This window comes from Pisolithus orientalis (assembly GCF_024613125.1).
Source record: "Pisolithus orientalis strain OTSU chromosome Unknown F5J12scaffold_15, whole genome shotgun sequence".
NCBI lineage: Eukaryota > Fungi > Basidiomycota > Agaricomycetes > Boletales > Pisolithaceae > Pisolithus > Pisolithus orientalis.
Window position 1 is genome coordinate 881,919 of NW_026260796.1, and position 25,551 is coordinate 907,469.

General features: G+C 45.1%; 6 protein-coding genes across 6 annotated transcripts; 5 read left to right on the forward strand and 1 right to left on the reverse strand.

Moving 5' to 3' along the window:
- Positions 1–342: 342 nt before the first annotated feature.
- On the forward strand, positions 343–2,998 carry F5J12DRAFT_783100 (uncharacterized protein; the record flags this gene model as incomplete). The annotated part of the gene is made up of 11 exons (XM_051742822.1): positions 343–349; positions 440–562; positions 587–603; positions 764–773; positions 1,185–1,359; positions 1,474–1,499; positions 1,548–1,783; positions 1,835–1,900; positions 1,940–2,213; positions 2,669–2,937; positions 2,981–2,998. The coding sequence occupies 11 exons, from the start codon at positions 343–345 to the stop codon at positions 2,996–2,998; spliced, it is 1,221 nt and encodes a 406-aa protein (XP_051599829.1).
- A 3,455-nt stretch (positions 2,999–6,453) lies between these two features.
- Positions 6,454–9,860, forward strand: F5J12DRAFT_905767 (uncharacterized protein; the record flags this gene model as incomplete). Its single annotated transcript, XM_051748708.1, is given in 15 exon segments — positions 6,454–6,603; positions 6,737–6,979; positions 7,148–7,249; positions 7,274–7,353; positions 7,468–7,573; positions 7,626–7,822; positions 7,880–8,081; positions 8,135–8,271; positions 8,353–8,407; positions 8,499–8,678; positions 8,736–8,751; positions 8,771–8,949; positions 9,009–9,158; positions 9,181–9,264; positions 9,426–9,860. 15 exon segments carry the CDS (start codon positions 6,454–6,456, stop codon positions 9,858–9,860), a joined length of 2,316 nt encoding a protein of 771 aa, XP_051599830.1.
- A 556-nt stretch (positions 9,861–10,416) lies between these two features.
- Positions 10,417–12,393, forward strand: F5J12DRAFT_893087 (uncharacterized protein; the record flags this gene model as incomplete). Its single annotated transcript, XM_051747625.1, has 8 exons — positions 10,417–10,620; positions 10,674–10,685; positions 10,794–11,021; positions 11,098–11,206; positions 11,267–11,367; positions 11,618–11,736; positions 11,795–12,009; positions 12,068–12,393. 8 exons carry the CDS (start codon positions 10,417–10,419, stop codon positions 12,391–12,393), a joined length of 1,314 nt encoding a protein of 437 aa, XP_051599831.1.
- An 869-nt stretch (positions 12,394–13,262) lies between these two features.
- F5J12DRAFT_783103 (chitin synthase-domain-containing protein) lies at positions 13,263–14,548 on the forward strand (the record flags this gene model as incomplete). Its single annotated transcript, XM_051742823.1, has 8 exons — positions 13,263–13,329; positions 13,398–13,501; positions 13,556–13,592; positions 13,651–13,881; positions 13,910–14,005; positions 14,125–14,364; positions 14,389–14,408; positions 14,459–14,548. The coding sequence occupies 8 exons, from the start codon at positions 13,263–13,265 to the stop codon at positions 14,546–14,548; spliced, it is 885 nt and encodes a 294-aa protein (XP_051599832.1).
- A 121-nt stretch (positions 14,549–14,669) lies between these two features.
- On the forward strand, positions 14,670–15,635 carry F5J12DRAFT_905768 (chitin synthase-domain-containing protein; the record flags this gene model as incomplete). The annotated part of the gene is given in 7 exon segments (XM_051748709.1): positions 14,670–14,753; positions 14,812–14,971; positions 15,076–15,167; positions 15,191–15,241; positions 15,261–15,278; positions 15,329–15,556; positions 15,585–15,635. 7 exon segments carry the CDS (start codon positions 14,670–14,672, stop codon positions 15,633–15,635), a joined length of 684 nt encoding a protein of 227 aa, XP_051599833.1.
- Positions 15,636–19,581: 3,946 nt separating this feature from the next.
- On the reverse strand, positions 19,582–21,125 carry F5J12DRAFT_783105 (uncharacterized protein; the record flags this gene model as incomplete). The annotated part of the gene is made up of 6 exons (XM_051742824.1): positions 19,582–20,002; positions 20,054–20,178; positions 20,225–20,623; positions 20,670–20,724; positions 20,780–20,916; positions 20,964–21,125. 6 exons carry the CDS (start codon positions 21,123–21,125, stop codon positions 19,582–19,584), a joined length of 1,299 nt encoding a protein of 432 aa, XP_051599834.1.
- Positions 21,126–25,551: the final 4,426 nt, after the last annotated feature.

Genomic DNA, 25,551 nt, shown 5'->3' on the forward strand with positions numbered 1-25,551 from the left:
AAAACATTTCTGTGCACTTCAGGTGGCATGGGAAGCATGGCTAGCCTGTGCTCTCAGCTGACTGTGGGTGACTGAAAATGGATGATTTGGTTATATAAGACCATAGGTAATACTCAGGCTAGACAGAGTGATGGAATCTTCCTCCCAATAGTCCAGTGGACTATCCCCCCCAGGGCACCTGGACTGTAATGAAGAGTTTTAGTCCACCCTAGCCCTCAACCCAGCACCCCTGAGGTAGAAACCCACCAGATAAGAGGTGATTGGATTGTTGGTCATGTTTTACAGTGCCAGATTAACCATCATGGCTTTTTCAGCATTCTCAGTACTGATTAGTTGCAGAACATGTCAGGTATGGGTGGGGGAAACAGCACAGGGATGGCTGAAAGCATTTTTTAAGGGTTTGATTGTGTTGGACATTACCCTGATGACATTACTGTAGTGGGCACCAATATTTATGGGGATTACTGTGAGAAAATGGCCCAGATGGACCAGGAGGATGGTTTCATGAGTTGGGGTAGGAGAGGGAGCCTTGATGGTCCCAATTCATTGTTTGGCATTGTTTGTATGATGACAAATCATCAAATAGACCATGTGATATACCATGTAAGCATTAGTAAGCACCTCACAGCATTTTGAACTTCGTTAAACTCAAAACTATGTAATCAAAACTTTAAGTCAAAAAACTGTCTGCATGACATGTCATTTTCAAATGGCTGCTATTCTATCAATTCCTATCCAAATCACTTGATTCATGGACCAATAGAAAGCCAAGAGTAAGTACCTTATTTCATACACTCATGGTTTAGGGCTAGTGTTAGGGGTTATTGCATTTAGTCATAACTAATGTAAAACATACAAACATGCAGACAGTTTTTTGAGCCACTGTACATCAAAAACCAGAATGCCATACACAGGCACTTGAGAATTTTTCTTTGGCATTGACAACTCATTCTTGTGCAAAGGATGACTGCCAACATTCCTGGCTGTCATTCTGCACATTAGGGCTCTAGTTTTCATTTCCATTCATCAGCATTATCCATGTCCATGTCACCAAACACCTTTGGTGTGTGACAATGGGTCAAAGATCAAGGTCTCTGGTAATGTCCTCATACTCATCCCTTCTGAGTTGACTCCCATCTTGGAGTCACCTAATTCCAAGTTAAACTCGATGTGGATTTGGACAGGAGCATATCTCAAAGCTTCATCACTTGTTCCTGGGCTTTCCATCACTACTCAGAAGGTTGTAGAAATCTCCACAACTGGGTCACTTGTCAAACTTGTCAATCCCAACATCATTATGGCATCTGCCCACCTCCCTTCTGACAAGGCCAAGGAGATCAACTCTCAAGACCTTACATGGTCACTCAAGAATGAGGCTCTCAAGGCAGCAGTGGATCTTATTTAGAAGCAGACATTGGAGATGAAGATCCCTGTATCAACCATTGCATTACATTGAGTGGATTCCACAAACAGGCTATTCCCTTACTGCTTAATGGATGGTGAGTGATGCATTCTGTTACTTCATTTGTAATCTTATACATTTTCAGGTTCCACTCCTCTCATTTGCAAGGCAGAAACTCTGCAACTGTTGTCTACCAAGGCCATCACAGTGATTTGCCTGCAATGCAATGACTCAACAGACAATCCACAGTCCCATATGAGTGGGCATATCCTCCAGTCCATTTGCAGAGTTGAAGAAGTGATTGTCTCTCCCATTGATCACCTCTTCCCTTGTGGCTTTTGTGGTCATTCTCAGCTCCAGCATCCAGATTGTGTGATCAAGGTAAAGATCACAGCTTGTGGAGTCAAGGTAGATACACACTGTCCTCACCAGGTCCAGATCAAGTTTGCATATGTGGAGAAAGGCTCAAAGAGGCACCCATGTCACAATGTACCTGTGGTCTGTCCATTGTGCCCACTCCCTCCATGCAGGCAACAGACCAATTGGCAAGATGGAGTTTGGAGGTACAATATGGAGCACCACCTGAACTTCTACCACTCAGAATACACACACCCTGACAAGGTTTCTGGCCTTCCTCTGCCATGCAAGTTTGCCACTGCTACCCTTCTGGATCCCCATGAGGAGGAGAAGTTCAGTGTCCCTCAGCACCCCACATCTACCAACATCATCAAGAAGGATATGGAAGGCATGTCTGCCTGTGAGATGTGCAGGTCTGCCAATGCAAATGCTTTTGCTGCCAGTGCCACAAGAGGTAAATGTGCTTGTCACTTGAAGTAGAGCTACCATTGTCACTTTTTGCTTGCTTTCCTGTGCTCTACATGCTGAAAATTTCTTTTATTCTTGCAGCAGAGTTCTTGTTTATGTCTTCATTCACTCACTGATGTCAATGACTGCTACATTCTTTGTCCATTTCATGTGCTGTTGATGTTTTTGTGTGTTCAAATAGTCCCCTGTACTACTATTGCAGTGTTCAGTGTCCCACTCAGTGTCATATTCATGTGTGCTAAAAAAAAAATAGCCATGAAAAATGAGTGACAAATTATACTATCTATGGTAAAGAGTAACATGTTAGAGCCTGTTCAGAAACCTGAAACAACCTGAGTATGCAGGGCAGGTCAACTGAGTTTGAAATCCAAACCTTGTTCTCTCAAGCCATGGACTATCAATTTGACCACAGTGATCTTTGACACATTTGGGGGACCCTAGCATCCATGGTGGTGGTGGCCATCCAGAGTGTGATCCTTCTCCCAATGCCTCCCAAAAGCAACAGTGAACCCAAGGTAGTGGCATGGTGGATGCCAGTAGAAGAAGAGAAACTTGTTGAGTTTCTCTACTCCCATTGTGCAGAGGCAATGGATGGAATGGGGAATTTCAAGCCACAAATGTACAACCACCTTCCTGCTGCTATTGCAGCCTATCAAATGCCTGGGACTCCTGTGAAGACACAATTGCAATGCAAGAACAAGTGGAGGGTGGTAGGTCATACTTTTTCATTATCTATTTCATTGTACTGATCAGTGCCTGATATTCAGCTGAGGCAGCTATATGCTGAGATTTCAAGGTATTGTACATCTGGAAAACACTGGGACAATGAAAACAGTGCTGTGATTGTTGGTACCGATGCAGGGCAGGTCTGGGATGAATATATGGATGTCAAATATTTCTTTGGTTACATTGTTTCTATGGATACTGACTGATGGCCATGAATTTAGACACACAAATCTCTTTGTCCATACAGGAATCAGGGATGGTCATTGTTTGATATGATATCTGAGATCATGCTGAGTGGCATTGCAAGTGGTCATCATGTGTTTGATGCCAGTGCCCCTGGTATGTCTACCTCAGCACCATCTGCCACCTCTCCCACATCCACTGTCACACACCAAAGGTGTTTGGTGAGGTGGACATGGATACTGCTGATGAATGGAGATGAAGACTATAGCCCTCATGCAAAGAAGGACAGCCAGAAATGTCAGCAGTCATCCCTTGCACAAGAATGAGTTGTCAATGCCAAAGAAAAAGGAAGGAAGCAAGTTAAGCACTAATAAAAATTCTTTAGCACCCATGTATAGCATTCCAGTTTTCAACATATCTCCACCAATTCCACAGATACCAACACCATTCCCACACTCACTTATAGTGCTCAGCCATGTGATCCTGCCTTCCAAAATTGGAAAGGATTTGCACACTCCACACATTTCTACAGCACTCCCTCCAAAAGATGCTCATTTCACTAATTCTTCTCTCCACATCAATCATTTCACTTGTCCCCTTTGCTAGGGACCATGGCTATGTATATCTACCAGGAGTTCCTACCAGCTTCTGTCCTGAAGAATCCTGGTACATCCCATCCTCATCTGCCCCCTCTCAGCCCATCCAGCTTGGACAGCATGTTCTTTTTGTCAGTATGACCTCTAGGAGGATGTTCTTTGGTCACCTCAGGTCTGTCATTCAGTTAGAAAGGTCTTATGTGGTTGTTTCAGTCTCTCCAGTTCAAGAAGCACATGGATCCTTCCTCCCTGCTCCCTGCAATGTCTTCATACCAATCTCATCCTTCATTCTCCCAAAATTTTGACAGCTACAGTATAATCTACTGTTCTCCACTCTCCCTTATTGCATCCATGATGAGTATGATGCACATCTTGCCTCCTTATTGCAAGATACAGCAGAAGATCTTCCCCCTTCATCCTCTCTTCCAACAGAGCCTCATTCATGAAGTTTTTATTTGCTTCACTGAGAGGACAGTTAGGGGGGGAAAGTTGCAATCCCCCATGCTCCTGTCACCCCACAGACCCCCAAAGCTTGACCCCTGTTGACATCTGACTCACCCTGTCCACTTTTGGATGTACTATATTGGCATCAGATTGGTGCTGCCTCTCTGTCATCCCACTTTGGCCTAGAAGCAATCTCTTTGAGATGTGACATGCACAGCCTCCCCCTAATGTGATTCCAGTGCACTTTCCCAGTTCCTGACATTACTTGACTCATACATTGACATTCTGACTGTCTTTGACTCACCTATTGCCAATACTTACCAATCTTTTGACTTTGCTGACTGATTTTTCACCTTTTGGCTTATGTATCCTTACCAATGTTCACCAATGCTTTCTAAGATGATTACCCATCACTTACATTCCTTACTCATCAGTTACCAATCACTTACCAAGTGTTTGCACCTTGTTTTCCATAGGCAATGCCCCTGTACTGTATATAAATCACTCTACTTAGATAGCTGAATAAGAAGAAGATGTCAGAGAGCCCCTCTTGCTCACACTTTATCATCACTCAGTAATTCATTCATCAGCTTCAATAGTTGAGACTTTATTAAGGGTCTAACCATCATCTACATTGCTTATCATCATCTATCATTAATATACTTTGCTCCACGTCCTCCCTGAGCTTGGTGCAGCTTAGGACATTGAATTAAGTCTTCATCCATCCTTCTGTAGGCTGACAGCAGTCTACCCCATCACAATCTCTCACATTCTTGCTCCTTCTTCATCAGGAGCACCCACAACCCTCAGCACTTGTCTTTGAGTGTTGCAGCTTGCAAAAACCCCACCCAAATTAAAGGTTCTACCATCTAGGTATTGCATAGGCACACCACCACTCACTCTTTTTGTCTTTTGTGTTGGTTTTGGTTGGTTTTCACCACTGAATCACACTTTGAATTACACTGCCACCCCCACCATGTCCACTGCCACCAATTCTGCCTCTACTGCCATCACCACTGGAGAGGATGAAGGCCCTTGATGTGACATTTCTATGGAACCGCCCCCCCCTCCCTCATCACTGAGCTCCATAAATTTGGAGACATTTTCCTTTCAAACACTCTCCTCCACTAGCCACCTGACAAGTGGCAGTACTAGCACCAGCAATCTGAGGCCTCCCCACTCCAATGCATTAAGCCAGGGAAGGTGTCCCTTCACTGAAATCAGTGACACTGACCCTGCTGCCAGATCAAATTTTCTGGAGCTCCCATATGCAAACACCATCTCCTCTGTCATCACAAGGCCTTCTGTGAAGAAGAGGAGGGGGGCCAACATAGGTGAACCACTTCCTGTAATGTCCATGACCACTGTGATGGTGATTGCTGCTGCAGGGTCCTCCTCATGCAACACTCAGGTAAATGCACCACCACCAGAAGAGCCACCCAACCTGCTTCTGGTGACCCTGCTTGGTGCTGTTACCCAGCTGGCAGGCTCCATCAAACATACAATGCAGCCAGCTGAGGAGTGACTGAGCTCAAAGAAGCAGAGTGCCATTCATATTGTGGAGGAGGAGCACACTGATATGAGTATCAACCAATGCATTTCACTTTTCAAACTCATCAGGGAGGATGACTATATTTCAGATGTTTTGATGCCAGTTATGTCGCAAAAATGTTTAGGGTCATGACAATGATGACAAATTGTAATACGCATTATGAAACCCCTCTCCTGCTTAATAATGATCATCGTAATGTTCTGGCAATGCAACTGAGATATGATAATCAACAAGTTCCATTATCTTCAGGGTAAGATTGCTGTAAGATCATCACAGTGGCATTGCAACATGGTGGCTTGCACTGCATGTTGTTGGTACGTACTTTAATCCTCACGATCCCCTGCCCTTTTTCCTGAACCACTGCAATCCCTTCGTCTTCAGTGTTTTGGAAATGGCCCCTGTTCGTCATGCAAAATATAACTATTCAGAGAAAATGCTTTCAAAAACATCGAAGTGCCAAATCTGCGGAAAACTATTCAAACCTCAGGGCACCAAGAGCCATGTGACACACTGTGCAGCTTGTCAAACAAGGGAAATACAACGAATAGATGCTACTAAGGAATATGAGAGGGAAAAGGAGCAAGGTGCATCCAGTTTTCGCTGTGTATCATTCTCAGCTGAGGAATTGAGGGTAGCGTTGGTCACATCTGCATACTCGACAGTGCACATGCACATCATGCAGGCAGGCCCTTCTCAAGTAGCCTGCATGCTTAATGAAGATAACAATGGATTGCCAAGTACATTTCATTCAACCTATGATATACCTGCACTTAAGGCTGTTTTCTTTACAGCTCCCAACATTTCTCACTCAGGATGCATGGATTTTGTTGATCAGGATGTGTGGGAGCCTCATGGAGATCCCGCTGCACAAAGTGGTGAGTGCATGAACTCAGTGCTACCTGGTTTCTGAGTGTGCCATACTAAGTACATACATGCTTGATATGAATAGATCAATCAAATGTCTCCATGGCGAGTAATGGCAGTGACTGAACACCATCCCCTGAACAGCCACCTGCTGACTTCAAGACTGAGTTCCATCCCCACAGCAATACCCCCTCGCTTTTCCAGTCGCAAGAAGAATTTGGTCAGTGTGCTACTGCTATGATGGCCCCCGATCCACACCCATGGCACCCATTTATCGAGGAGGGCGACTACTTGTTTGCTGAAATAGCATTGCAAGCGGGCCTCAACATGTCACAGATCAATGGGCTGCTTTCCCTCATTTCACACACCATCCAAGGAAAGGCAAATGTTACCTTGTGGAACGATGTTGACCTTCAACATGCATGGGACAGGGTGGCCATGCAGGTGACACCAGTATGCTCTTTCTCTTCATACACCATGAGCTTCCATGCATTCATCCACAAGCTTCTACTCTAGTTTACATGACACAATGTGACTGCACCTTATAAAGGAGAGAACTTAACATTCCCAGTTTATGCGTGTTCGTTATGGGAGTGGGCTCTTGATCTCTTATCAAACCCCCTCCTTGCACCTCACTTCGTCTGGGATGCCCAATGGGTCTTCTGACATAATGGCCATGAGTACGAGAGATTCTACTCAGAACCATGGACTGGTGATTGCTGGTGGGACATTCAAGTATGTTGTAATAACCTGTATACTTTGTATATACCATGTTTAACTTGCGCTTGCTTCTAGTCTTGTTTACCTCAGGTTGAAAATGCAGCCCCATTTGCTTTTATCCTATATGCTGACTGAACATGTCTAAGTTCCCACAGAACTGTCAAGGGTTATCCTGTCATAGCTCATTGTGGAAATCTGCCCATGAACATCAGGAATGGAGAGCACTTTGGTGGTGGATGTGTCATCAGCTGGTTGCCTATTGTAAGTTACTGAGTGCAGGCTTCAGCGTCCTTGCTCATGTATATTATGCAAGGTTCCCGAGTCTGCCAAAGAAGAGGGGAAGACCAGCTACACCAATTACAAATGCGTTATTTGGCATGAAGCATTCCTTTGTATCATTGATAGACTTGCTGAACTCTCAAAGCTAGGATACAAATATGAGTGCTATGATAAGATCACTCAGTGGCTCTTTCCCTTGATTCTCATCTTATCTGCTGATTATGAAGAACAGTAAGTCGAGGGCACTACAAGTGCGCATTGACATACTAATAACTATGTTGACATTAGATGCATGATGAGCCTCATTCGAGGCACAAAGAGTAAACATCCATGCCCAGTTTGTTTGGTTCCCCTTGAGGATTTATCCCAGCTTGCCAAATCATTTCCAACACATACCATAAGACAGGCAAAAGAAGCCCTCACCATCTATCAGGAAAAGAAGTCAGCTGGTGAACCGATCCTCAAAGCCCTCGGGCTTCAGCCAGTTGCAGTGAGTTTTGTATTTATTAGTGACTCTTGCCAACCATGTAACCAAATCACAAGAACGTTTTCTGGAAGGTTGAGAACTCGGAGCCAGAGGAAGCTGTGAGCTTCGACCGCCTCCATGCTCTGCATGACGGTCTTTTTGGGCACCACTTACTCAAAGAACTCAAGATTCTTTTAAGCAAATTACCACGTAAGTATGCAGTGCAACTTGAGGAGCAGTATGTACTACCCTCTATTTACTTCACTAAGACATCCTAATCCTAAATTGAATGCAGGCTTGCAGCATTTCCAAGCTGGCAAGGTTTGGCACACTTCAATGGCATCCTACATGTAAGCTATGCTGATGGGAACAAACTCTGAGATCTTGCACAGGTGAGACTTCTTCTTTTGACTTCCATGTATAAGCTAACGAACTCACAAGCAAACCTTCTATGCTGCTTTGAATATTCTGACAAATGACATAAGCTGTGAAGGCTACCAGCTCCTATGGATGCTCCACAGCTACTTAGAATTGGACAGTCTCATTGGGCTGGACGTGCACACTGACAAGACCCTTGAATTGATAGAGAGGGAGCAGTTGGTTTTCAGGAGTGAGCTAAAGGTACATGATATTTCCTTGCTGTTTGAGTTGACTGTTGATCCCCCTGCTCTGACCTAGGAGTATGTCTCCCTGTGTGGCTAATGGTGAGCTAGCAGAACACCTCAAAACAGACTGGAATTTTCCAAAGGTCCATCTTCGGAAACATGTCATGTGGGACATTTGGAATGAAGGAGCAGCCCGTAACTACAGCACTCAGCCCAACGAGAAAATGCATGGCTCACTTAAAGATGCATATCAGGACTGCTCAAATGGTAAGGATGTTGCCATTCAGGTGCGTCCAGCTTCTGCTCTTCTCATCTCACTCAGTCCTGCTGACCTGAAGTCACATAGGTCCTTCGTGTCGACCACCACTGCTTAGCCATGAAACTAATTAGGAACCAGGTGGATGCTGAAGCCAATCATACACAGCAAGATCATGATGATGATGATGATATTGATGGTGGGGGTGATGAGGATGTCCTCATGAGTTTCAGCGAGCACGTTAAGCTCAGGTTCACCACAGTCACCGAAGAGCATTCAATCAATCATTCATGATCATGCTTCACAGCAAGAATTCCAAGGTGTCCATCAGAAGTTTACTTGGTTCGTCAATCAGTGCCTTCCTATCTACCTCAATCATGACCAGAATTCTTGGAAAAATCTCATTTGCTGAAACATTCCAGGTACGTTTCGCCATGTTGCATAGTAGTCATTACCCCATCTCACAACGACCTACGCATGTAGTTGCAGGAACATGCTTACCTCAAGGTCAATTACAAATCAAGGATGGACTGGCGGCAAGCTACTGACTACCTACGGTGCAACCCTTCATTCCACAGCAAGCCTTGTTATGACACTGTCCTCTTTCAGCTTTCGCATAGTGAGATTGCTTTTGCTCACTTGGTATTCATGTTTTCATGCAATATTCCTGACTTTGGCACCTATCAATTTGCTCTTGTTCTCCCCTATATAGCCAACATCAATGTGGCTCGCAGCTCCTTTGACAACGCCTTCAGGCTCGCACACATTAAAGCACGTCCCCACACAGTGTCAATATTCATCCCCATCTGGTCCATTGTTAGGGGAGCATTGCTGTACCCTGACCCCAAATATAAAGATGAATATTTTGTGGTGGAGCACATTGATGGAGACATGTTTTGTCATGTCAACGAGTGGAACAGGCATCATCTAGACCAGGAGTAAGGAAACATTATATTGTACTTTAGATAGCTGCTCTCTTTTCCTCATACCAATGCTCTGCTAGCGTATTCTGAATCTCTCACTGGATCTCTAACAATGATACAGTTTATCCTTCAAATCATTGTCGCTATGTTTTGAGTTACTAATTCCGATCTCTTGAGTCATAGTATTGCATGTTTACTGACATCATGTCAACTCAATAACATCAAAGCAGCAGTGGCGGGGCCTTTATCTGGACTACAACAAATGGTATTATTCCTACAGACATGTTCGAATGGTGAGTCTGCTCTTATCGCCATTCCGATTGGTTCTCCTGGCTGCCATTCTAACTTGGTATGCTCTACTGGTAGGTAACAGTGAGGTAAGATACCTCAACAATGTTGCACCAGTGTAAATGGTTAGTCAACTTCATTTCTGTCTTTTGCCTTGTTGAACACCCTTCAAAAGGATCTGCTCAGTGCCAACGTTTAGTACAAGGACCTCACCCCCAATTTGTTACATGCTGGTCACAGAACATCAGCTGCAACCTTGACTAGGTCTGTTTTACCGGTTTCCAGCGATGTCTGAGGATTTTACTCTAGATATCGATGCTGTGGGCCATGATAGCCTTGACGAGAATACTGATAATGATGAGGATGTCCTGCATGCAGCAAACCATGGGGCGGCCAGAGGTGCAGGCACTAACTTGGACTGGGAACTCAATGAGGTGCGAAGGGTTATGGCTACCCCTGCACCGGATGTGAGCCCTGCTGAGTTGCGCCAGGTATGTGTTCTGACCTGCCTACGAAACTGAATATTACTGACTACCACTACTAGGCACTGGGCCAAGTGCAGGTCTCCTTTAATTGCCTATGAGAGGAACTAATAAAGATGAGGAACAAGCTAAATGAATTTAAGGCCAAGGTAGCACCCAGAGCATGATCCTGGGCCCTCAAGTTGATCGCTCAAGGCCCACTGGATGCCGCCATCATCACCCTAGCAAAGAAGTATGCTTACTTTTATCACTTATGGGTCCCTAGTGGCATCTTCCCTCTTCATGCATGCCCTCCTGACTTTGATTTACATGATCTGATACATTATCAAACTCCTGAGTCCAAGGCCATTGCTAATGGTGCCGAACTTTACCTTATGGTTCCCCCTGAGCTTCAGGGCTCAGACTATGAAGTATGAACACTTCGAGCAACTCGTAAGTGAAGAATACCTAATCCAGCAAATGATTGCTAACTATTGCTTCTCACAGTTCACATCTATGGTGAATGGCAAATGTGGCAACATTCTTAAACCTGTCAAGGACTCTGTCATGCAACTCTTCGCTCATTTGAGTCCAGGACTGGATCCTGGTGGCACTCGTGCACTGGAGAAAGAGAACAGACAATCCTGCCTTTTGTCACTCCTCAAGTGAAACCCAGTGAACCATGATGAGGCATATACACCACTCGCACTGATCCTTTTTGAAGACCCATCAGCAATGAATGTCTCTGGCCTCTTCAAAAACAAGGCACTCACTCAGGTAAACCACTTCCTGGCTGAATGTATTGGACACGCTCACAGCTGATCATCTTGTTATATTAGATTGCATGTGTGTTGCACTTCGGAAAAGGCGTCCTGACAGGCAAGAAAAAAGGTGGTCCACCCTGGCAGGGGTCAGAAATTGAAGGCGACAACAACACCAGAGGGCATCATCGCAATTTGTTGTACATTCGTGAGTCAAATTACATCCTACCTGCGCTGACAGCTGCCCACTCATCATACATTGCTAGGCCCGCTTCCTGCTCTCTGGGGATGATGAATTCTCATCTACTGGTAGTCAAACTGGAATTTCATACGAGAAGGACTTCAAATTCTATATAGAGCTGCTCCGAAAACAAGAGAACAAGAAGTGGGCTTTGGGGATCTTTGAGCACTTTGATAATGCTGTCTTTGGTGCAAACCGACAGTGATGGATCCCAACAACCACCTCCCAAAGCTGAAGATTCTGTTGAGGTGCTGAGAAGCTGGGAAGATGATATCTTGGCACAACTTGGAGGTGTCGGCGGGACTGCAGAGGTAAACTCGAACCCTCCCACTGTCCCCATCACCAGCCAGTCAGCTACACACCCTTCCATTCTCACCAGCACCATTCAAGCTGAAGACTTCCCTCCTCCTCAGATACGTATGAACTTGCTCGGTGCTGCCAGCACTGCCTGGGGGAATGGCACTTCCATCTCCAGGTGCTATTCAGCCAAATACAAACCTTAGTATTTCTGTTCTAGAGGCCAGGACTGTCTCTCCTTCACAGTCAGTGATTGTGTCAGCAACCAGTTCGGAACTCTCCCTTCCCCTCTCCACTCTTTCTCTTGGTGGCTCCCAACCATCTGTTTCGACCCATCTGAATCCTCTCGACCCCCTTGTTGTTGTGCCAGCCTTAGTGAGTGGCCGTTCCTCCAAGGCCACTAAGAAAGGCAAGAAAGCAACCCAAGGACAGGCTAAGGCGATGGAGGAAGGCATCGGGGCTGTTCCAGCAAGGGTTACCCACGTTACTAGACAAAAGAAATAGTGATACCTCCACTATGGCTCATATAACATTTCACACATACTGACTATTGTGGTGATATGTAGTTTCTTTCAATTGCATGTCCGCTGATCTACCCTGAACATGCAGACTAAGTGAGGCTCAAGAATGCTAATTAACCGTCTCCAAACAGCACGTTTGAATGGTTCAGATGGACCTGACTTTGCAGTGATCAGTATATGTCAAGCTTGTCGATCTTGAGGAGTAAGGATGGTTCAGGTCCATTCATCATCAGACATGAAAGGCAAGCCTGAGGTAATGTTGACAGAATGGGGTCACTCCGCCCATATTACCCGGTCGACTGGCCACTCAGTTGCCATTAGCTGATGGCTGTGAGTGGGAAGAAAGCCCAGTACATTTTGCGAGGTGCCACAGGGGTGACATGACTTACCCCACAAACAAAGAACCCACTGCACCCCAGAGAAGATCGTTTTCCGACAACCCTGTCGCTCAAACACTTCATAATGTACAAGATGCAATTTATCAGAGATGCCTCATGCCAAGATGGTCACTCCGGATGATTAGAAGGTTCTGCTTAGCTCGCAACCTCGTCATCATATCAACTCGACCACTCATAACCTCAGTGGACTCATGCCCTCAGATCAGCACTGCGGCCTCTGTTCATCGCAATGGATCTTGTATCAACGCTAATTCAGCTTGTTACTGTCACTGTGTATGTTTTCATCATTACCGTGCTGGGGTTGGTCTTCTGACCTACTCAGTATGTGTTCAGCATGTCTGAACTGGCATCGCATTCATATCAAAACAATCTGAATAACATTTATATGTTGAATCGAGGAGGGGTCTTTGATTTGACTGCCATGTGGCAGTGACACATCAGCTGTGTCTTTAGCATGGTGTCGACCAAGTCTGTCCTCCAGTATGGTGGCATGGCTTCAGATGTGATTTTCCCTGTGCAGGGTATCTTAGTGTGGTCTCCTCCTGATGTAAAGACATAGGTGAGTGCATGCTATGTAACAGCATCTCAGGTTCTGTGAGCCCCTGGGTGATGCTTGACTCTGCCAACAACACTGACCCCAATGCTCAGTACCACGACTTCTGTGCTTTTACCAATGACTCTCGCCCTGAACTGGTATTTCAAGAGCATGACGATCATGTGGTGGAATAATCACATTGGGTATGTTAGGGTACATGCCTTTCGGAGATTAAGGATATGGCCAATAGTGGATCATTGGTCGGGATCCTCGATGGGTTGATCTATGATTTAACCATGTATCTCAGCTATCTGCCTGCTGTCATTACGCCTACCAGTATGCAAGCAGGCTGGAGGCATCAACACACAATTCATGAGTTCCACCATTGTCGATCTGTTCAAGATCAACTCCGGGCAGGATTTTATGAAGAAGTTCAAGGATGGTCTTGGACTTGATTCTGCAACACTCGAAAGCCAGAGGACATGTCTTCGCAATCTATTCTTGATCAGTGCAGTCGACAATCGAAATTCGCCTCAGTGTCTGTTCTCACAATATATCTTGCTCAGTCCTTTTGGTTCTCATGGTCTCCATCATCGGGTTCAAATTCATTGCATCGATCAATTTCGGGGCTGTTCATGCACCCAAGGACCATGACAAGTTCAGTGATTTGCCAAGTTCCATGTTACACTGAAGGCGAGGTGTCACTTTGGCATACAATCAATTCATTGGCTGTGCTCAAGTATGATGATAAGCGCAAACTGATCCTCATCGTGTGCGACAGGAACATTGTTGGATCTGGCAATGATTGCCCGACACCATGTATCATGCTTGATATTCTGGGTGCTGACCCGAACTTGGACCCTGAACCTGCTCAGTTTTGTATTGATTGGCGAGGGCGCCCGACAGCATAATATGGCCAAAGTGTACTCGGGTCTGTACGAGTGTGCTGGACATGTCGTGCCTTACCTTGTGGTCATCAAGGTTGGGAAGCCTGACAGAGAGGTCATGTCCCGGAATCATGGTAAGCATGATTCACAGATGGCAGTCATGCATTTCTTGAACAAGGTATGTTGGTTCACATTTACATGAGTTTTGGGCGCTGACAGTGGTTTTAGGTGCATTACAATATGCCGATGAATCCCCTTGAGCTCGAGATGTATCACCAGATCAAGAATGTCATCATGCATCAAGCCGACATTTTATGAGTATCTATTTGCTGTCAATGCAGATATGACTGCAGAGCCATATGCACTTAACTGCCTCATTTCTGCATTAGTCATGTCGTGCTGCTTGGTAGGGGATTTGAGGAAACTGACCAGCCATAGAATGATTCATGACAAGAAAGCCCTTGGCATGTGCAGTGAAACATCCCTCACCAATGCCAAACAGTTGATTGTGACAATGATGCAGGTGCATATAGTCCCTGCGATGTCTTTGTTTGGTGCAAGGGCTGAGGGTGGTTCATTAGGTGTATGAGTACTTCATCTCCCATCACATGGTGAAGGCATTTGAGAGTCTGTTTGGCTCGCTCACTTGCTTGCCCAGTTGTTTCACCTTGTTCTGTCTGCACATGCCAGACATGCACAATGTCTCCAACCAAATTACCCAAGATTATTCCCAGAACCTGTGTCGATACCCTACACATGAAGAACTTACTGCTTCTTGGAGAAGATTGTTATTTGACAACCCTATTGCTCAAAGACTTCCTGATGTACAAGATGCAATTTATCAGGGATGCTCATGCTGAGACAGTTGCTCTGGATGATTGGAAGGTTCTGCTCTCACAACGTCATCATTGGATCAACTCAACCATTCATAATCTTGGTGAACTCATGTTCCTGGATCAGCTTTGTGGTTTCTGTTGCTTCTCCATGCATTTCATTGTCATGATGGATCTCGTATCGAATGCTGATTCAGCCTGTCACTGTCACATATGTAGGTTGATTCATTGTCCTCGGAGCATGATGATGCTTATAAGATTACAGATCGTCTACTTGATTGTGTTGGTCATTTATGAGCACAGTACCATCCCCTTCATCTTCCTTGTCATGATTGCCACTGTGCACAGCTTGCAAGCCTTTGTGTTCATTCTGCATTGCAAGTGGGACATGGTTGGATGGATGGATTTCTATATCTTGGCCATCCCAATTTTCTCATTCATGCTTCCAATCTACTCATTTTGGCATATGGACGATTTCTCATGGGGTGCCCATGTGTGTCATACTGGGAGAATCTGGAAAGAAGATCATTGTTCATGTAGGTGGCTTAATCTTGAATGCATTATGTTGCTGATCACTGTTATTGTGCAGTTAGGATGAAGGCAAGTTTGATCCTCACTCTATTCTCCTCAAAACATGGAACAACTATGTGTGTCATCCCACCATTTGCTTTGACAATAAAGGACCGACATCTTGCAGGAAAATGAGTTGTGGGACCGAGAATCCAATCACAGCATCGGCTCTTGGGTACCCCCCACCCAATTCTGCAAGGAAGGATTGTACTGCATCCCTGTACGACCACAAAACCTTTTATGAGCCTCGTACCCAATCACCCTGCTCCCTCGCAGTTTTGCATACTCCTAGCTGGTATGCAATCTGGTTGCAATACTCCTCTGTCAATGGCGATGTCATATATGCATCCTTGAGCAAAGCCGGAATACTACCTCAACAGATGCTCTCAAGACCCCCCAACAACTTATATGACGCACGAGATGGACTTTGGAGCTGTGGTGCCAAGCAATGTTGACCTGGAGTGTGCTGTTCAGAATATTTTGTGAACTGCAGACCTGAATACCATCACGAAACACAAGATTCTAAATTATTCGACGTCATCTGAAGCTGGGGGCAGCAGTTTGGGATGGATTTATGTTCGAGCACCACATTATAGTACTTGGGGGTTCATTGTGCAATCAAACTACTGTCCAATGTGGCAAGGACCTGCTCAACATTTAATTTGCAGTGTGACATAGTAGACCTTTGGACATGATTATGCCAATGATATTATATTATTATATTACCATTCTTTGATGATTACTATAATAAGACACTGGTCTATGTCAGGATTCTTTTCGGCTAATTTTAATTTTAATACTCTTGGTCTGCAACCACAACCATGCCTGTTCGCTGCAGTCATACCCCTCCCGCAGTCCGCATACATTCCGCTGCCTTCGTATTCCATCCCTCCCGATACTCCAGAGGCGTCTCCATCTTACTCTATGCCAGAATCCACCTCCTCAGCTTCCTCCGCTGTGCCCCCACCATGCACTAAGACACGACCATTGTCACCATCAACAATGACCCTACCAATTCATTCCTTGTTCTCCCAAGTTAAGTTCCATGTCACTAAGGATGCATTGAGGGTGCTGAGATCTCCAGCAACAGCAACCAATCTGCTTGCTCTTCTCTGTCATCGACCCCACCAGAATTGATTAATAGACATCCTTGTCTATATTCCCATGTCAGTCCACCAGCACACTGCACTCCCAGGTCACTGAACTTTATTTTATGCAGATGGTGCCATCCCCCCCCCCTCCCCACATGTACCCCATTGCCTCCTCACGCACAACATCATTCTGATGCCCACACCTGCTGTATTGCACCTCTGATACCTAGATGCCCCACGACCTCCTGCCCCCTCTATGCCCTCAATTTGCCTGTCCATGCCTGGTGTTCATCTCTCCCCAAACCGTTGCAGTGTGCTGATAGCCCTCAAGGCTTAGTGAGGTAGGTGGCTTCCTCAATCAACCACAGTTAGTTTTGTCTAACCATTGTTGGGCATAGAAGTACTGTCATTTGCGACCTCAGTGTTTGCTGTGCACCATTGCTAGTACATTATTTTGTACACGTAGTGTGTTAATCCCATAGTTGTTTGAATCCATGGTTCTTGATAATAGCAAAAATAGGAACCTGAAAAATAAAAATGAAAACATGAAGATTATAATGGGTGGTGAAGCATGGCCATGCATGGTAATGTTGTCTGCAGTATTGTATGTACTTGGCATGCTGTTGTGTACTCGACAATGGTGTCACATGCTTAATCATGCATGTCAATGACATCACCATCAGGCACCATAACCACGACATTACCAGACATGGTTATAACACCCCCAAGCTTTATATTGTTGACCCCTTGGATGACAAAGCCATTGTCAATTAGATCTCCCCCCATGGCAACCCATTGTCATGCCTGAAGCGAAAACACCCCATTACAATTATGTACAATGGCATGTAATGGTACCTAGATTTTTCTGACATAACCCTGACTACCACCATGCATATATCTTAGATTTACTTCAGAAGCATGGATGTAGTTCAACTGCTCCTACCATGCACAATGCCATTGATGCTAGTTTGTGATTACAATTTACATGTACCTTCTGTCATGTTTTGCTACATTGATGTATCAATTTCATTTGTTTCAGCAACCACAGTAAATTGCAAGTGTAAAACAAAATTGCAAGTAAAAAATGACTACTACAATCAAGATTCCAACTCAATGTTGTTACCATTGTCCAAATCATCCCTCTCAACCTCAGTGCCTTTATCCTCTGAACCCTGTGCAATATGATTGCAGTCCCTCTCCCTGATGATACATATGTTGATAATCAATCCACATTGCTTTGGCCTCAATGTCCAGCACATCTTGATTCTCCCATTCTGCTTTGGGATCCTCATTGATCACACCCCCACCACCACCAAATGTCTCAGATCCCAGGATTGGGCCTTCAGTGAGATTGTGAATGGAGATGAAGTTGTGAATGGCACATAGCATGCTGGGAATGCATGCTTGTGTTTCTAGGTCATATTCAGGTGCTAGAAGCAAGATACAGAGCAACTCTGCAATGAGTTCTGCAAAGACAGATGCATGCATTCCTAGCTCACAATGGATCTGCTCTGGATGCCCCACAAGGAGTTCAATTACCCAGGCCTTGCCTGAAAGTGCTGATGTATGGTATGGTTCAGGAGGCTTTCTTTGGGGTTTTTGAGGCTGGATGACAGTCACTGCTGCACATGTGATAAGACTGAGAATCAATGTTATAAACTGGTAGAGCCACTGCTGAACTTCAGGTTACTGATGGTCCATATCAGTCAGAGGTGCTAGATATCAATTAGTAAGCATAACTATTTTACACCTCTGATACATCTCCACTTCACTCTAACCAACACACATGTTAAGTTGATGTCAGGTATTTGGACTACTTCCAATTGCTGAACAGGCTCTTAGGGTGGTGGTGGTAGCACATAATTCAGTCAACCATAGTCCTGAAACTGGGACACCCAAAATGTACATTTGCCCTGAAAGTGGGACTAACTGATGTTGGCTGACAGCCCTGAAAGTGGGTCAGCCCCTGGAAGTGGTATCAGCTGACACAGCCTCAGCATGAAGGAGCTCCTGGAAGGGGTGTCAGCTGACATCACCTAAGCATGGATGAGCTCCCTAGAAGCGGTGTCAGCCAATGTAGCCTCAGCATGAGGGAGCCCCCTAGAAGTGGTGTCAGCTGACATCACCTAAGCATGGCCCAGTCCCCTGGAAGTAGTAGTGGCTGACCTAGCCTCAGCATGAGGGAGCCCCTTGGAAGTGGTATCAGCCATCACAGCCTCAGCATGAGAGAGCTCCTGGAAGAGGTGTTGGCCATATCACCTAAGCATGGATGAGCTCCCTAGAAGTGGTGTCAGCAGATGTAGCCTCAGCATGAGGGAGCCCCCTAGAAGTGGTGTCAGCTGACATCAGCTAAGCATGGGTGAGCCCCCTGGAAGTGGTAGTGGCTGACCTAGCCTCAACATGAGGGAGCCCCCCAGAAGTAGTATCAGTTGATGCAGCCTCTGCATGGCCCAGCCCCTGAAAGTGATATCAGTTGACCTACCCTCAGCATGGGCCATCTCCCTGGAAGGGGGTCAGCCAATGTAGCCAAACCATGGCCCAGCCCCCCAGAAGTGGTGTTGGTGGACCTTACTTAAGCCCAACCCAGCATCAGCAAAGCATGCAGCAGACATGCAAAATTATATATGCATATCAGCTGTGAAACCTCCAGAATAAACAAGGATCTGTTTCTTCTATAATTTTCAACATATTTTCTTAGGAAAGATGGGATATTCTTGCAATATGGGCCATATCATTGGATTCATTCTTTATAAACAGTCCATTTTTTATGTACTGTGTACTGTGGAGGTATATGTATTTTACAAATTTTCTACCAACCATGCAGATGACTTTTTTCCATCTGTAATTTTTTGGCTCCTTAAGGCATAGAAATGGTATAAGTTTTGGGTGGCAATGCAGTCCCCTCCAAGTCCTTCCCACAATCAGGATACTGGCACTGATAGGAATAAGTTGAATCAGCACTAGCAGCCAGCCATTCTTGTATGCTCCCACACTGAGGGCATTGAGCAGGCAAGTTCTGACCCCAAGGTTTGATGAACTTGTCAGTCCAAATGTACCTTTCCACCAATACCCTCCCTCCTTGAGACCCCCAAAACATGAGGATGATGTTTGAGTGTCTACCCAGCACCCCACAGTCCTTGAGGGCAGCCTTGACTGTCTTATCCATCTGTTGAAAGCCTTGGATGATGGTAAGATCCAAAACACTCATGAGGAAAGGAATGGTGTTGACAAGGAGTAACCTGTCTGCATCAAAGAGGAGCATTGACCCTGGCTTGAAGCTGGAATGGTGATGAGTGGCAAATAAGTGCTCAGATGGAGATGACACCTACTGGTTCATGGCTGACTTGAGGTCTTGAAAACTCTCCTGATGCTTGACCAGATATCCACACACCAGGAAGATGAGGTCACCTCCCTCAACAACCTTGGAGAGGGGTGTGAGGAGAGCCTCTAAAACCTGGAAATGGTGAGGTGAGAGTAAAGATTGAGAAATGGTGACTCACCTCAAAGACCTTTGAGACAAATACCTGCCCATCCCTACTTCCAGCAGAGAGATCCCCACTTTGTTCTTCACTGTGGGTAGTGATGAAGAGAACCACCCTTGCATAAGGGGCCAGGAAGGAAGAGAGCACTTCAGCTGCAGTTTCATAGGCAGCCCTAGACTCCTGAGTTCCCAAGTCATAAGGCAACTGTGCAAAATTGTAAGTGCCCTCTTGTTTGAAATACCCTTGTATCATGGATTGGATGATATGGACTGGGTCAGGGTCCAGGGTCAAGCCATCCAGGTGAAGGTGGATGATGGTTGTGGAAAGGGTAGCCACTTCAGAGGTGGTGGCATGCTGGAATGTGCCCATGACAGCAGGGGGCTTGCTGAGGGCATGCTTGTCACCCAGATAGAAGCCCTGTATTTGGAATTAGGCTGGATGGGGGAAGTTTGGATGGACTTACATAGTAGGGCTGAGGAGTTCCATGTCTGGTCCTCTTCCAATGACAACTGACATGCCTGAGGAGAAACAAAAGGACTTGAGGTGATGAAATAGGGTGGTGGGTGAACATACCTAAAGGAGACACCAGGCTGGGTGATCTGTTGAAAGGAATCCTCTGGAACTACCAGACACTTGTTGCAGACCACCCTCCAGCAGCCCATGACATCACACTCCCATAAAGTGCCCCCATCCCTACACATGAGACAGAACTGAAAGAAGATATGAGTATCATGATCAGAGGAAAGAGTAAACTCACAGAATTCCTTATCCTCCTCTTCTTGACTTGAAGTGGAGCCCTGATGGCATTGGCAGTGGCAGCCTGGGCAGCTTGTTGCTCCTTGGCTTGTAAATTGACCAGAGAGACTCTGCCAGGCTTGTCACCAACATTCCTCTTGGAAGTTTGCTTTGTCCTTGCCATGGTAGTCCAGCAGCACAAGGTCAGTACCATGCAACCAAATACTTGGGGGAGGGAGACAATGACAGAACATGGGTAGACCCCAGCTGACTTGGAATATGATGGAACAAGGAATGGAATTATCAATATAAATGTGTACACTTCTAGACAAGGAAGACAGGGGGAAAGTAGGTAGGATGACTTACTTTATGTTGTGTATGACACAGAGGGTGGTTGGAGGGGGAGGGATCAGCTAAGAAGACCTGTCAGCAACCTAGGATGAATGTGAGAGGCAGCATAGAACTTACATACCTTGTTTTGGCTTGGAAAGAGTGGGTGGGAGGAGGGGGGGAGACAACAAAGCTAGATGGAAAGGAAAGTGGTGAGTAGGGGGGGAGATGCACCTGGAAAAAAAAAATACATACTTTTGTTTTTGGGTGGACAGTGCTGAGAAGAGGGGGCACCAACACCCAAGAATTACAAAGTTAGATGAAAACAAAAAAGATTAGTGAAAGGTTGTGGAGAAAGCAATCATGTACCTTTTTTTTTGGTTTGGAAAATGAGGAGGGGAAGAAGGGGAAGGGGGGGACACAGCACTGAGAGCACACAGCTTTTTTTGGTGTGGAAAGGTGGCAAATGGAGGGAGGGGGACAGTCGAAAGGGAAACAGTATTTACAAAGCTTGGGTGCAACCACTCAGGCTGTTGTGGCATGTTTGATGAGGTCACATGACAGGTGAACAGGGGAATGAGACACTCATGGGGATGTGTGGGGGGATAAGCAATGTCATTGTGGAACTGAATGTTGGATGCTGGGTCAACAAGACAGCTGATTGGCAGTAGGGCCAATGTTGAATGCTCATTGGTGGCAGCCTGGTACTTCAGCTCATTCAAATCACATTGTGCCTGTCCTGGTAATTTGGATCCACCAATCTTTGTTCACAAAAAACTGTGTTCATCCATATGTAACTCCTACTGGCAATAGAAACTATGTAGATTATTACCAAAAATAGTTATTATCTCATCCTAGGGATCTGCTACATGCAGTCTCTGCTCCAGCAAACATGGGGGACAAGTGATTGAGTCACTGCTGATGGTCAGATGGGCAGGCCAATGCAACAGCCAATGTCACAGTAAAGCCAACATTGAATGTGGATATGTTGGTGGCTGCCCAGTGTTTCAGCTCATTCAAATCACATTGTGCCTGTACCAGTAATTCAGATCCACAAATCTTTGCTCATAAAAACTGTATTCATCCATATGTAACTCCTACTGACAATAGGCACTATGTAGATTATTACCAAAAATGGTTATTGTCTCATCCTAGGGGATCTGCTACATGCAGTCTTTGCTCTGGCAAACACAGGGGACAAGTGATTGGGCCACTGGGCAACAAATGGTCAGATGCTGGGCCAATGGGACAGCTGATGTCACAGTAGTGCCAACATTGAATGCAGATGTGTTTGTGGCAGCCCAGGTATTTCAGCTCATTCAAATTACATTGTGCCTGTACTGGTAATTTGGATCCACCAGTCTTCACTCACAAAAAGCTGTATTCATCCATATGTAACTCCTATTGGCAATAGTAACTATGCAGGTATTACTGAAAATGGTTATCATCTTGTCCAAGGGGATCTGTTACATGCAGTCTTTGCTCAAGTGTCCCAGACACACACAGGGCAAGGGATAAAGTGATATCAGTGAGGAACCAAATGCCTGATCTGGACCCTGAGTGGTGAATGTGTCACACTGGTGACACATGGTTGTTGACATTGAACTCCTTTGTACAGCCCCTCAGGTAGTTTTGCAGATTAGCAGCAGGAACTGTGTAGTAATCAATATTGATTGATCTGAAATAACAGCCTTTCTGCTCTGCAGTGACACATGCCACATGCCCTTGGCAAGTAATGACAAAAATTGTATACAACTCCAGTTGATCCTGGATGGCAAGTGACATTTGGTCATGTCAGTCACTAATTTTGCATACCAAGTACAATAGCTATTTAGGGCATTACTTGTCAGTAATAATGATAAGTTGATTAGGAGATCTAGGCTAGATCAGCCAGTATTCATTGAGTCCTATTCTTGGAACAAGAATATTGCTTAACATTGTGTTGTGAATGACAGATTGACATCACTTCATACTGAATGGTGACACATGACACATGATTTCACAATGACAATGGGCAGCCTAAGAGCCACACCTGCAAGTGGTTGTTTGGTGATCTTGGCATGTATGTATTGGGAATTGAATGTCCAGTGCAGTACTGAATATTCCAGTACAACAGCCTGGTGGCTAATTCACTCACAACTGACAGCATTTACCAATAGCATACAATGCACATGGCAAATAAACACAAACAACATGTTCCCTTATAAACCTGGCATGTGCACCAAAACCACATGTTCATCACTTTCTCTCCCCCCAATGATCCCTCCTGCCTCATTGCTCCCTCCTACCTCCCCCCCACCCTCCTCATCAAGTCCCTCATTGCATCTTTGCTCCAAAGGTTCATTGTTTTGTGTTCTTTCACTGATCCTCCTTGCCTTTGCAGATTCCCTCCTCCTTGAAAGTGTACTGCAGGCACTGGACAGGGGAGGGAAGTCCCTCAGTTGTCTGTTGTTCCTGGCCAGCATGACATCTGACTGGGGGACCTCTTGGGTTCTGGGGGTTTTTGTCTATGCTCACTCATGTGGGCTAGCAATATGGGAACTGGGGGACTTTTCATCTGTGCTCACTCATGTGGGCCAGCTTCTCTACTTAGGGTACTGGGGGATTACTGATGTTTTCTATTAGTTATGCTGTTTCTGTGATATCAGGTAAATGAAGTTCCTATTCATTTTTTTATGTTGCAATTGACTGTCTTTACTAGTTTTTATACTACTGCAGTTTTGGTGTTTTTTTACTTGAGGTATGTGTTCACCATTCTTCATTGAAGGAACTGACTCTATTGTACAGGTTACTGTGAATTTTTGGGGTTTTTGGTTGCATTTGAGGATGTTTTTCTAGAGATGTAACTGTACTCCTTGGGGAGGGCCCCCTCTGGGATGCAGGAAAGTCTCAGTTCCACTTGGAACTTTTTGTTTATGTATATTTTTTGCAATGTAACTTAGATTCATAAGTAGCACAATATTAGAATTGATTGTCTTTCTTTAAATATGGGGATTTCAGGTCTCTGTCAAATTTTTTCAACCCATCACTGCTCTAACCCTAACCCTAATGCAAATTGCCTAATTGGAGGTATAGGATTGGTTTCTTTTATGCAAGTCTTCTTCTAACCCTAACCCTAACCCTAACCATAATACAAATTTATGGTGTTGATCTTTTTGCAAGTCTTCTGAGTCTTTTAAATACATATGTTGTGGATATTTTTCCAAGTTGTGCAGTATTTTTGCCCACTGTCTACTGTAAACATCTCCCTGTAATGTATTAGTACCTTTTCCCTTCTAAATTAAAAATTGGGTATCAAGTACCAGTAGTGTGGTGCTGGTACTGCAGACCTAGAGACAAAGGCTTCAAGTTGATCAGATTCCAGAAGATGTGTCTAGTGAATTATTTCACAATTTGGGGTTTCATGTTCATATTGCATTCACTGCATATCTGCAGCACCCTGTTTCAATCTACATTTATGTTCAAGCCCTCAGGACTATTCATAATTGGCAGAACTAGAGGCTGGTCACTGCCACAAACCAAGTGCCAGGGAGTGCCTTCATGTGGGAAGGCTATGCCTGGAGACTGTGTGACTTCTGGATCCAGATAATAAATACTATTTTGATGGACACTGATAATACCCTGGGGCCTCAAGTTTGTTCATGAAGAACTGTATTCTTTGGTTTTGAGGGTATGATTGTTTGATTACAGAGTCAATGTGCCATAAATCTTTGATACTCAGTGCAACAATAAGAGGTGGGATACAGACCACATTCACATGATTCAGTCAACTGTAGTCTGCATTTTGGCTTAAAGCTGACCTCTATAGCTGCCATAGAGAAGTAAGAAAAGAAAGGAAAAGGGCATTAAGTGTAGACCTCACACATGGGTGGGGGAGGTCACTTGGTGACAATGCCTGCCCTCATTGGAATCTTTCTGGAACTTGCCATGTCTTTCCCACCCTTCAATTTTTTCATTCTCCACCTTTCTTCCCTCCTTCCTCCACCTAACCCAGTTCCCCTCATGGATCTCCAAATGTCTTTGACTGCTACTGTTTCTTCCATGCTTAAGACTGCATTTGGGGCCAACCCCAGCTTCTCATCTGGCACTGTGCTCACAAGGGACCATCTCACCAAGCCTAGGTCAGCTCCCTGCCTCCTCCTATCTCTCAAGCTTCTGGTGACATCTTCATAGACTCCAAGCCCTCTCCCTTTTGGCCAATACCCAAGCAGCCCTCCAACAACCCAATCTTCCTGATGATACCATCACTGCCCTTGAAGTCAGATTGGCTGCTGCTGTCA